Here is a 12,018-nt window from a genome sequence, read left to right as displayed (position 1 = left end):
GAGTTTTTTAAGTAAGTGTAAATTTTTTTGGGTTTTTTTTTAATTTGTCTTAATATTGAGTTTGTTTGTTTTATTTCATCTTATTTTTATTTGGTTTTTAATTGACTCTTAATATCTGAGTTTTTTTTAGTGAGTTTTTTTTGGGGGGTTTTTTAATTGGGCCAGCTCTTGTGGATTATGTTCTAAGCGAATCATTTTTATTTTTATTTTTAAAATTAATATTTATGGGTAATAATGATTTTTTATCTTCAAAAATAAAGAATTATGAGATAAATTAAGAGGAAAAAAATGTTATGATTATGATAATATAAAAGTAAGATACTAATAAAAATGATAAATTAATCATATTGAAATAGATAATGAATTACATAAGGATTGTAACAAATATGATAAAATAGATAATGAATTACATAAGGATTGTAACAGATATAAGAATAAAAGAATTCACATACTTTTTGCACTATAAAAATAAATTAACTGATCATTTAACATATTTAAGCAATCTTTACACTTCTACAAAATTTTTGTTTAATATAATATATAGATATATAATATCACCATATATTTTATGAAGAATAAGTTTTATAATGTGATAATTTGTTAATAAAAACATGCTATATTAGAAATAAAATAAAAAAATAATATAAATTTTTTTAAACTCTTTAAACACAACATCTTAATTGGTTTTTAAAATATCATATTGCATTTGTAAAGTTAATCATATACTATAACAATATAATTGAAATATAAAAATAAATTATTTCATATAATTTCTTTGTTATTACAAATACATTGTGTCTATTCACCTCTTATTTAATTATAAAAATTCACCTTCAATGAATTGGTTTGAAATTTGAATTATTTTCTATCCATTTAAGAAAACAAAATCTAAAACACATTTTTTTAAAAAATTGTAAAAAAAAAAAATTGTTTAAGACATACTTATAAAAAAATTTGAAAATAATGATACGTCATAATTCAATAGATATTTGATCATTAAAATAAATTAAAAAAATAAAATTTTATCGAAACATAATTCTTAGAAAAATCTAAAAACAATTAACATAAAAATGATTCAGATGTTGAAAAATAAAAATATGTATGTATTCTTTAAATTATTAAAGATAATATATATTTATTTTATTATGACTATAAAAATGTAAATAGAATGACTAAGTTTTTCAATGTAAATTTTTTTATTTTTCCCTTAGATTGTATATTCATTCGATTAATTGTATAAATATAGAATTATGAGATAAATTAAGAGAAAAAAATGTTATGATTATGATAATATAATAGTAGGATACTAATAAAAATGATAAATTAATCATATTGAAATAGATAATGAATTACATAAGGATTGTAACAAATATGATAAAATAGATAATGAATTACATAAGGATTGCAACAGATATAAGAATAGAAGAATTCACATACTTTTTGTACTATAAAAATAAATTAACTGATCATTTAAAATATTTAAGCAATCTTTACACTTCTACAAAATTTGTGTTTAATATAATATATAGATATATAACATCACCATATATTTTATGAAGAATAAGTTTCATAATGTGATAACTTGTTAATAAAAACATGCTATATTAGAAATAAAATAAAAAATAATATAAAATTTTTTAAACTCTTTAAACACAACATCTTAATTGGTTTTTAAAATATCATATTGCATTTGTAAAGTTAATCATATACTATAGCAATATAGTTGAAATCTAAAAATAAATTATTTCATATAGTTTCTTTGTTGTTACAAATACATTGTGTCTATTCACCTCTTATTTAATTATAGAAATTCACCTTCAATTAATTGGTTTGAAATTTGAATTATTTTCTATCCATTTAAGAAAAGAAAATCTAAAACACATTTTTTTTTAAAAAAAATTCTAATAAAAAAATAAAATTTGGTTAAGACATACTTATAAAAAAATTTGAAAATAATGATACGTCATAATTCAATAGATATTTGATCATTAAAATAAATTAGAGAAATAAAATTTTATCGAAACATAATTCTTAGGAAAATCTAAAAACAATTAACATAAAAATGATTCAGATGTTGAAAATTAAAAATATGTATGTATTCTTTAAAATTATTAAAGATAATATATATTTATTTGATTATGACTATAAAAATGTAAATAGAATGACTAAGTTTTCAATGTGATTTTTTTTTATTTTGCCCTTAGATTGTGTATTCATTCGATTAATTATATTAATACGAGATTTTCTACTTAATGTTTTAGAAATATAAAATTTGATGTATAAAGTGAATATATGTTTGAAAAATAAAATATATTTTAACTGAAATTATTTTAAAAAAAATCATGTATATTTAATAATTTATCTTTAAAGTGTGAATAGAAATAAAAAAAAAATTCATGAGAGAATTTGTCGATAAATAATTGCATGAACATTTGGTGGAAAATGAATGTAAAAAAATTAAAGAAAAACATAATATTAAATTTATGGATAATTTAGAATTTAAATAAAAATAAGTATTATAAATTTCTTTCATACATATTAATAAATCAAATATAATTATGTAAAAATAAAGAAAAAATTGTAATTTTGGTCCGCTGATATTTGCAAATTATGGTTTTGGGTCTATATTTTCATATGAGATAATTACCCTTATGAAATCTCAAAATTCTTAAAAATCTATTATGAAAAATGAATTATCTATCAACTCCTTGTGTTTTCAAATCTTGAACACTTATATCCCCATATTTTCAATTTTGAGCGCATCCCCTTATCCATATGTGTTTTTATAGGCGTTTATGTCCAAAATTTGAAACACAAGGACTTCACAGATATATATAGCTTTTAGCGATATCGAAATTTCAGTTTCAGTTTAGTCTTGTGTATTTCGATTTTTGACAATTTTAGTTAACTTTCATCGAAAATGCTAATGCAATACTATAAGCGTCTACGCTACAAAAGTATCGCATCGAAAAAAGGACTCTAAAGTCATAAAAAAAACACAAAACAAATACAACAGACTTTGAAATCTGATAACACAGAGTATCAGAATTACAAATAAAGAAACTTATAGAATAAAAAAAAATCAATTTTTTCAAAAATAAATGTCAAAATGTAATCCATTTACATTTATCTAAATAAATTTAAGACTCAAACATAAGACTTTATCAAATATTAGAAATTTACTATATCTTAAAAAAAACAAATGAATATTATTCGAAATTTTAATTATTACTTATTTTACTTTTATTTTAAAGGTGAATAAATTTAAATTTATTATTTTTCTTATGTTATATCTAATACATTTTCATGTGTATAACGTGCGAGACACATGTTGATTGATTTTCTAAATATCATACTATATTTATAAATTTAATCATATACTATTAGAATATAAATGCAATCAATAAATAAATTATTTTCATTTAATTTATTTGTTAGTAAAATTACATTATGTTAATTCGCATCTTATTTAATTATAAAACTTCACATTCAGTGAATTGGTTTGAATTATTTGCTTGAATTTAAGAAAATAAAATTTAAAACACGTGAACATCAAAGTGGTTTTTTCTAAAAAAATATATAACAGAAAAATAAAATTTTGTTACGACATACTTTTAAGAAAATTTAAAAACAACAATACGTCAAAATTGAATAAAATTTTGATAATAAAAATAAATTAGAGAAATAACATTTTATCGTACATAATTCTTAGGAAAATCTAAAAAAATTAAAATAAAAATGATTAGATGTTGGAAAAAAACATCTATTCATTAAAATTATTAAAGATAATAAATATTTATTTTATTAGATTGCGTATTATTTCGATTAACATAAAAATGATTATATGTTGAAAAATAAAAATATCTATTTATTAAAATTATTAAAGATAGTAAATATGTATTTTATTAGATTGTGTATTATTTCAATTAAAACAATTAATATAATAAATATTTCCACTCTAAATTTTCTATTTTGTCCTTAGATTTTGTATTATTTCGATTAATTATATTGAGATTTTCTACATAATGCTTTAAAAATAAAAAATTGATATATAAAGTGAAAATATAAATATATATATATATATATATATATATATATATAGAAATGATACCCTGCACCCTAGGTGTGCAGGGTAACATGAGTACCGCATACGTGGCGGTCCATGATTGGTCAGCCAGTTTTTGTAAAAAACAATTGTGTGGTTGTGGGCGCGCCACGTAGGCAGGTGCCCACAGGTGTGCAGGGTAAGGGTGTGCAGGGTATCATTAAAAACATATTTTTCACTGAAATTATTAAAAAAATCATGTTTATTTAATAATCTATTATCTTACCTATATAAAAGTGTGAATAAAAGGATGAAATTTGACCATTGTGAAATAACAACTTTACTTTTTTTATTTACACTATAAGTAAAGTCATATAAAAATATATAGAGATATAAAAGTAAAAATAACATTTTAGTTAGGGCATAAAAGTAAATAAATGTTTTTATTATATTCTATGTAAATATTAATATCCATAAATACATTATACATTTTCATTAATTGCGACTAATGCGTCCATTATACATAATTCATTTTTTAATGTTTTTGTTCTGAAAGGAACTATTTTTTTTTTAATTTTTCTCAATTTGTTTTTATTTATTTTACTCCTTATGTAATGTTAGGTAATATAAAAATATATAAAAATAAGCTAAATTTTAGTTTGTGGCTTAATTGAGTTGTAGTTAGAGTTAAAAATATATATTTAAGATAATAATATTAAAATTTAGAGTTAAAAATATATATTTACGAAATTAATGTAGGAGTATAAATTAAATCTATTACCTACCTAAAAATATGAATAATAAAGGTAAACTTTTATCATTGTGAAATCTTCTATTACCTAAGTGCGAAAAAAATAAAGTTTTATCATTGTGAATTAAAAAATTTTCAATTTTATTTAGGAATATAATACAAATTAAATAACAAATAATAAAAATAATATACAAGTTACATAACTATAAATAAAAATATATATACCACAACAGAACAAAAAAATACATGCGAGTTAAATGATCAAAATAAAAATAATATACAAGTGACATGATTAAAAATAAAAATGCATCGTAATATGACTAAAAATAAAAACATTCAAGTTACATGATTGAAAATACAAATTCACCATTAACATGACTAAAAATGAAAAAAAAAATATAATTGTATTATTTCAGTTGATTTTTTAATTAATAATTAAAGTTTATATGATTTTTATTATGAGGCCGTGAAAATTTCAATAATTATAAAAAATAATAAATAGATTTATTATATAAACAAAATGTTTTCACGTGCCATCGCACATGCTGTTTATTAGTTATTATTATTAATACGTTAATAATATGTTATCCACCCTAAAATCATATTGTCCCTGGGTTGGATGGATATGATATGATGATGTAAGGCATCGCGTCATTACATCTTCTTCGATTTTCTCTGTAAATCAACACTCTTTGCTGTGACTTGCCAAAAATTTTAAGGTTCGATTTTCAACCTTCTTTTTTCTTTTTCTCCAAATTAAATGTTTAATTTTCTTTTTCCATCTACTTTTACTTGTAGTTTCTCCCCCTGTTATTGTATTTTAATAAATTGGTAAAGACATGATGCTTGCACGTTGTTTATACGCACGATTCCTGAACCTTTAAACTTCGATTGAATGGCTAAGCTTGCTGAAGTGTTGGGGTGAAGTGCTTTTTTCATCTCACGAACTATAAACGAATGATTGTTTTTTAATGCCGTATTTTCTGAATTAGCTCAAGAAGAAATGCAAGCGGGAGTTTTATGCGACACTGAAAATTTCCTCAATTCAAATGTGATATTTCAGGAGAAGTATTCTCTGGATCTAGAGCGTGTAGGACGATAACTTGATGGGATATTCTATCCTACACAAGAAATACTCCACCTTCACTGTTTTATGTACTTGTTCGCGCGAATCAAGCTAAAAACACTAGATGTTCGCGTTAACATATAGTGTTTTTAGCTTGATGTTCGCGCGAACACCTACATAAAACAGTGAAGGTGGAGTAGGTGTTCGCGTGAACATAACCAAGAGGTGTTCGCGCGAACATCAAGCTAAAAACACTAGATGTTCGTGTGAACATCTCACCGAAAAAAACTTGCAAACCCCTTTTTTCGGTTTTTAGCGTGATATTCGCCGGAACATCTTGAGAAAAATGGGATGTATGTCTCCTGGTGGTGTAGCACAAACTAACCCTTGATGGTGTGTGCAACTTTATTTACACTATCGGTGGTTGGAGAAATGGGGGGTTGTAGGTTGTGGAAATAGGTGCCCTGGTGTGCAGACTGCAGTGGAGTCTTCCTGATTCATCATTCATCTGGAATCAATGTGTGATTTCTTCGGGTTTCTTTTTTTTTTTTTTTTTTTTTTGTAGTACTGCTTTTTCTCTCTTTTTTTGCATTGGGGGAGTCCTACTTTCTTTTTTTCTTTTTTTTCTTTTTTAATGTCATGACAGAATGCAACTTTTTCAATGATGAACGGAAACGTAATGTGCTGGGCTTCTGCTAGCATGTGAGGTTGTTGTGCTTTATTTTTGGAGTGTATTGATTATGAAAACTGTTGTTTAATTTCGGGATTGTTAACCATACAAATATACTAATTCTTTTGCATGTTTTCCATCGATGAACAGCATAATTTAGTAGTATCAATGCTATATTTTAATAGTAATGCAAAAGTTTATTTCAACTTGTGCAACTTGCATGTACTTTGCAAGTTATGGTTTGGTAATAAACAAAAACTTGGATGCTTTTCTATGTTGTCTGTTGATAAATGCTGATTGTATAATATAAAATTAATTTATTCAATTCCTACTTGTTCAACTTGCATGAAATTGTCTGTGTACCCCAACAGCGGAGCAGTTCCCTGTGCTTCGCACTAATACCTTTCTGTGCTTTTCACCGCTGAGTCCTACTTCTCCAGAATAACCACGTTACAGTTCAAGGTTTAATCCTGTGAATTTTACTGGATTATATACGTCAAATGAAATATCAGACGACAATGTTTGATTAACTTATTGTGATTTTCTTTGCATACGTGTTCAGGAAACAAAAAAAAAGGCTGTGTTATTTTAATTCAAACTTGTTCAGTGGCACCATTTGTATAGGACCTTAGCAGAGTAAGCATTTCTCACGCGAAACAATGGAGACTAAAGAAGCAATCTCGCAGTTAGAATATGGAAAACCTCCATGGGTGTTCAAAGGCAGGCAAGTGTCATCCCATGCTTTGGATAAGCATTTGTACCTTGGAATACCCGTTCTTTTCACTTGATATGTCGACGGAGAATGGCATACTGAAATGTGCTTTAGCCATCTGTCTTGATTTTCAGTGCTTTATACCAGCTCCATCTTGTCAAGGCAGAGACAGCTCGAGCTTTCATTCCAAAGGAGTTCAAATTAGTGGAGGCATTTGGGTATTAACAATGCTATTACATTTATTACCATTCGACTTAAAAAAAAAGGCGTGGAATGCATGTAAAGTTCTATATTTCTCATGATCTTTCTTAATACAAGTTGCTATTCGCAGTTATACGCTCGGTGGATTCTTTCTTGCTAATTATGAAGACAGCCCTGCTGGAATATTTGATGAGGTTGCATTTGTTGTACATTATTTAATATGATAAACCCACGTGAGGCAGCCTTGATTTTAACAAATATTGCAGGAAAGAACCTAGAGAATTGACCGAATTTCAAATGGACATTCCAACAGTTGCTTGGAATGTTCATATCTGTTTAAGAAAAACAAAGGGGAAGAAACAAATACTGCTTTGAGCATGATTCTCAATTGACTGAGATTTTGTTCTTATATTAAACTTGTGCTTCTCAGCTTGTGGTGATAGCAGGAATTGTTTGGAATCCACCTACATCTTGTGCGTAAGTCTCATACCCAGAAATATGAATAACATGGCACAAGTTCATGCTTGTGTTGTCCATTAGATTGAAAAAATTTTTGGGTGACAATCCTGTTATGTGGGCATGATAACTGCTTTAGGTTCCTATATACGTTGTGGGTCATCTTATCCAGGACAAGAGGCATAAGTTGCTTTTACATTCATGCTTTTCACGTTAAAGGGAAAAAATCCCTATTTTGGGAGAGCAATTTCATAAATGAAATTCTGTTTTCTTCTGGCAGTTTCATTCAATTGTTATTTTTACATTGCGTCGAAAAGCCAGCACATTGACAATAGCTGTCTGACGTGTGTCTAGTTTATCATAGAATCACAATTGGTATTGAATTTACGGTGACTAGTTGCCTCTTAAAATATTTGACAATAGATGGGCTGCAAGGGTGCTAGTGAACAGTGACAAAGCATGTGCCCACGGACGAAAGGTAATCTTTTGCATCGCGGATTCAACATTTATCGTAACTTCTTTCAAGGAAATGTCTTCAATTAAGGGGATAACTTTTCAAATCGATTGATACGAATGTTGATCACAATTGCATACACATGCATCACGTCAAAAAGTTTCCAGTAACAGGTTTTGTATTCGCAGGATGTCGGACTTCCCAGTCAAGTTGCCAATTTCACAAAGGTGAGTCACAGGCATGATGATTGCACGGTAGTGCATTAACTAAACTAGGATTTTACACCAAATAGATCACATTTTTATGGTGTTTGTGAGAGGTGTATGATGGTTTTCGGTCTTTGTCCAGAGTTTCTTCACACCAAGATAGATAGATGTTTGAGGCATTCCTTCTTATGCCACTATGTTCAGTCGTATTTGTAAAACTGCTGTCGTTGAATGTGAAGTGATTTCTGTAAAACCAGAAAGTTACAGCAGTTACTGGGACAAAGAAAGGTGGGTTTGGCAACTTTCTTAGCAAGATCAGCATGAAGGATTGTCCTAGTACTTCAAAGAATTGCATAGATATTCAAGTGAAAGAGATGAATAATCACACGACAATCAACATGTGCAGTATCAACCTTAGTTCTTCTGGTGAGAGGCTAGCGAGATTTTAGAATATGCACTTGTGAATTGCCATTTAACTTACTCATTCTGATCTTGTTTTTCTTCATGTATGTATGCTCGATTTTCTCCAAAAAAAAGTAGTGACAAAACCTCAGGACGACTCAAAAAAGTGGATGGGCCCAGCAATCAAAATTTCCCTTCCAAGCTTTAGGTAACTAATATTGTTATTCTACGACTACTTTTTAAGATATGTGTGTTTTTATTTATTTTTGATGGGTTGGATGTGCAGTGGGCGCACAGAATATAATCCGCACCTACTCAAGTATTGCTGCGAGATCGAATGCAGGTTTCGGATATGAATAGGATGCCATATTTTCTGTGTGTTGGTTGTTTTTGAATTCGAAGTTGTGGCTTTTCAGGTTAAGGGCTGTGTCGGCTGCAAGAGTTTCAGGACCAGGCCCTTGTACATTTGACAAGGACAAGGATACAAAGGAGGAATACCAAAGAAACCTCAGCATTGCTGTGATGCTGTCTAAGCCGTTATTAGCTGTGGAGTTCAACTCTCTGAAAATGAAGGTGGAAGCACCCACTGTGGTTTCTCAATAGCCCCACCGTCCCCTAATATTTTTATTTTTCGATTGTGGTTACTTGTTGTGTAAGGCCGGGATTAATTAAATTAATCCGAACTTATTTAATTTTAATCCGAGTATATTTAATTTGGGAATATTTAGAGTTTCGATTTAAATTCTAATATTCTTAAATTATTTAGGATTGAAATTAAATTAAAAAAAGGGGTTGAGGACTGAATTGCAATTTATGAAGTTTCAAGGACTAAATTGCAATTATTTGAATACATATCCGATTTTTAATATATGTGTCAGCATGTCACGTGTGAAATGCATATTGAATTCAGAAATCTGCAGAAGCAATTCGATACCCTTCTTTTTTCTTTTGATTTTCCGATTTTCAAATCGTCGTATCTTTTGATCCGATCGTCCGATTTCGATTTCGTAAATTGTTCTGGAATCCTTGTGACGAGGGCTTCGATCTCGTGTAAGTATTATGATGTTTTGTTATAGGTTTCGAGATCAGTATATGAGCAGAGATTAGATTTTACACTTTGATCATGTTTTTCAACGTTTATATGATTCGATATCGAAATCGGATTGAAGAGTTCATGTTAATGGTAGTCAATTATGATCCCAGCATGTATATCGATTGTTATAGCTGCTGATAAGAAGATGTGAATGATGTTTTGCTGGTTTATTATGTGGTGAATTGTATATGAAGTTAGAAATGATTTCGATATTTCGTCGGTTACCGATTTTTAATCGCTACGCCGTCGATTCGTGTTTTGAGACCGCTTTGATAGCCGATGATTGAGCTGAGACGTTAATTGATATGTTATTGATATTGTAGCAATGTTATTCTCAGTTTCAGAGTTTATTCGGAGACTATTGACTCAAGAACCTCAACTTCAAGTTAAAGGAAGAAGTGACGAAGGTTTGAAGTGGTTTTGATTGACGATTCTTGATGGTTTTGATTCGATTTTGAAATACTATACTTGTACGAAGTTTGAGATGTGTCTTGTGATATTGTGTTTCAGATTTGAAGTATTCCGAACCGAGAGAAACAAAGGTATAATGACGACATCGCAAGTCAGGGATTTGAAACTCGAGAATGACGCTTCTTGAGTTGTCCCGCCAAAATCACATACTTGTTTATCGCTTTGATTTTATATGATGTTGTCGATCCATCACAGGTAGTGGATTTTTGAGTTTGAGTCGATATGATGATGATATGATATGCTATTGAATTGATTCTATGCCAAGGTCCGAGGCGGCCTTATTTTCGAGTTAAGAATGACTACGATAGATGGATATTCATGTCAAGATCGGTTACGAATCTTGATGGCAACGATGTTATATGAATCAATTCTTAATCGATATATGCGTTAGTTACTCTATTGTTGAGTCGATTATGAATAGAGTTGATATGATTTATTTAACGCTTTCTATATGTCGATTATACTGGGAATGATTTCTCACCGGAGTTCATTCGGCTGTTGCTTTGTTTTGTATGTGTGCATGGCAACAGAGGGGGCAGGAGCTGGTCAGCGACAACATTGACAGCTCAGGAGTGAGTTTAGCACGTGAGGACTCGGGTTTTAGTTGAAGTTGTATTGTCTAGAAACATCAAACATGATAGCATAGTGTAGTTTGGAAGTACACTTTTGAGAATTGCTATAGTTGTGTTGTTTATCGCTTTTTAAACGACTAGTTTGATGTATTAATCGCATGGATTGATGCTAGGAATTTACTACATGTGTATATGCATGTTTGAGAATTATTAAACCATGACTTGAGTTGGTTTTGTAGTGATTTTGATTGAGTTTCTACACTTGACAGCAAAACATATTCTGCAGATTTTCGAACAGGTCTTGCGCGCTCGAGCGCATGAATTAGTCGGATCGAGCGCGACTTTGAAATTGAAAAACAGAACCTTGAGAAATTTGGGTGCGCTCGATTGCGTGAGTACGTGGGATCGAGCGCAGCCTGAGAATTTCCAAACCCGAGATTTGAGCTTTTGGGGCTCGCTCGATCGGGCGAGTTCGTCCGATCGAGCGAGGTGCAAGTTTAAAAAAAAAAATTTATTTGGTTAGTATTCTTTTAAAGACTTGATTACTTGTGTTATTAATCATTAATTGTCTTAATATGAGATTAGCAACCCGAGGTCCCCACATCAGGTGGTATCAGAGCTTAAGTTTCTCGGACTAAGAATAGATGAGCGGGGTAGATCGAGTCTTCTTGTCTGATTGTCTATTTATTCTTGAAGCATGTTTATTATCTGAAATGATTTACAACTTTAAGAATTGCATGCTACTTGTTATCTGATATGATTGGAATCATGTTGGACTGAGTATGAATCAGAACTCGATCTCTTGACTAGAAAGTGCTAATCAGATGAGGGACTGAAACAGAAATGTGTTATGATATGATAATGAACTATACACTAATCTGTTTGATTATCAGATATGCCTCCCCGACCAGCACCGAGA

At 29.2% G+C, this 12,018-nt stretch overlaps 1 protein-coding gene and 1 long non-coding RNA gene across 6 annotated transcripts; both read left to right on the top strand.

The window, feature by feature from the left end:
- Nucleotides 1-5,406: 5,406 nt before the first annotated feature.
- LOC140884068 (protein NEOXANTHIN-DEFICIENT 1) lies at nt 5,407-9,686 on the top strand. 5 transcript variants are annotated; one of them, XM_073290758.1, is made up of 12 exons: nt 5,407-5,515; nt 6,904-6,994; nt 7,095-7,256; nt 7,379-7,462; nt 7,576-7,639; nt 7,876-7,922; nt 8,325-8,379; nt 8,544-8,582; nt 8,819-8,987; nt 9,102-9,171; nt 9,250-9,306; nt 9,380-9,686. In XM_073290758.1, the coding sequence occupies exons 3-12, from the start codon at nt 7,192-7,194 to the stop codon at nt 9,564-9,566; spliced, it is 837 nt and encodes a 278-aa protein (XP_073146859.1). In that variant the 5' UTR covers nt 5,407-5,515; nt 6,904-6,994; nt 7,095-7,191; the 3' UTR covers nt 9,567-9,686. The 5 variants fall into 5 exon arrangements, with proteins under 5 accessions (XP_073146859.1, XP_073146834.1, XP_073146855.1 ...); XM_073290733.1 differs by having other exon boundaries at nt 9,099-9,171; XM_073290740.1 differs by lacking the exon at nt 5,407-5,515 and adding an exon at nt 6,531-6,569 and having other exon boundaries at nt 9,099-9,171.
- Nucleotides 9,687-10,394: 708 nt separating this feature from the next.
- On the top strand, nt 10,395-11,175 carry LOC140880137 (uncharacterized). Its single transcript, XR_012149594.1, has 3 exons — nt 10,395-10,463; nt 10,567-10,598; nt 11,058-11,175. It is a non-coding gene; the product is annotated as an uncharacterized lncRNA (long non-coding RNA).
- Nucleotides 11,176-12,018: the final 843 nt, after the last annotated feature.

Source organism: Henckelia pumila, chromosome 1 (assembly GCF_033568475.1).
Source record: "Henckelia pumila isolate YLH828 chromosome 1, ASM3356847v2, whole genome shotgun sequence".
Classification (NCBI taxonomy): Eukaryota; Viridiplantae; Streptophyta; class Magnoliopsida; order Lamiales; family Gesneriaceae; genus Henckelia; species Henckelia pumila.
This window is presented reverse-complemented; position numbering and strand designations above follow the sequence as displayed.

Bases quoted from the DNA above. Each gene is read 5' to 3' on its own strand.
- LOC140884068 (XM_073290733.1), top strand. From the start codon at position 7,192: ATGGAGACTAAAGAAGCAATCTCGCAGTTAGAATATGGAAAACCTCCA. The intron at 7,640-7,875 runs GTTGCATTTGTT...TGTGCTTCTCAG, and splicing joins CTGCTGGAATATTTGATGAG to CTTGTGGTGATAGCAGGAAT. The intron at 7,923-8,324 runs GTAAGTCTCATA...ATTTGACAATAG, and splicing joins AATCCACCTACATCTTGTGC to ATGGGCTGCAAGGGTGCTAG.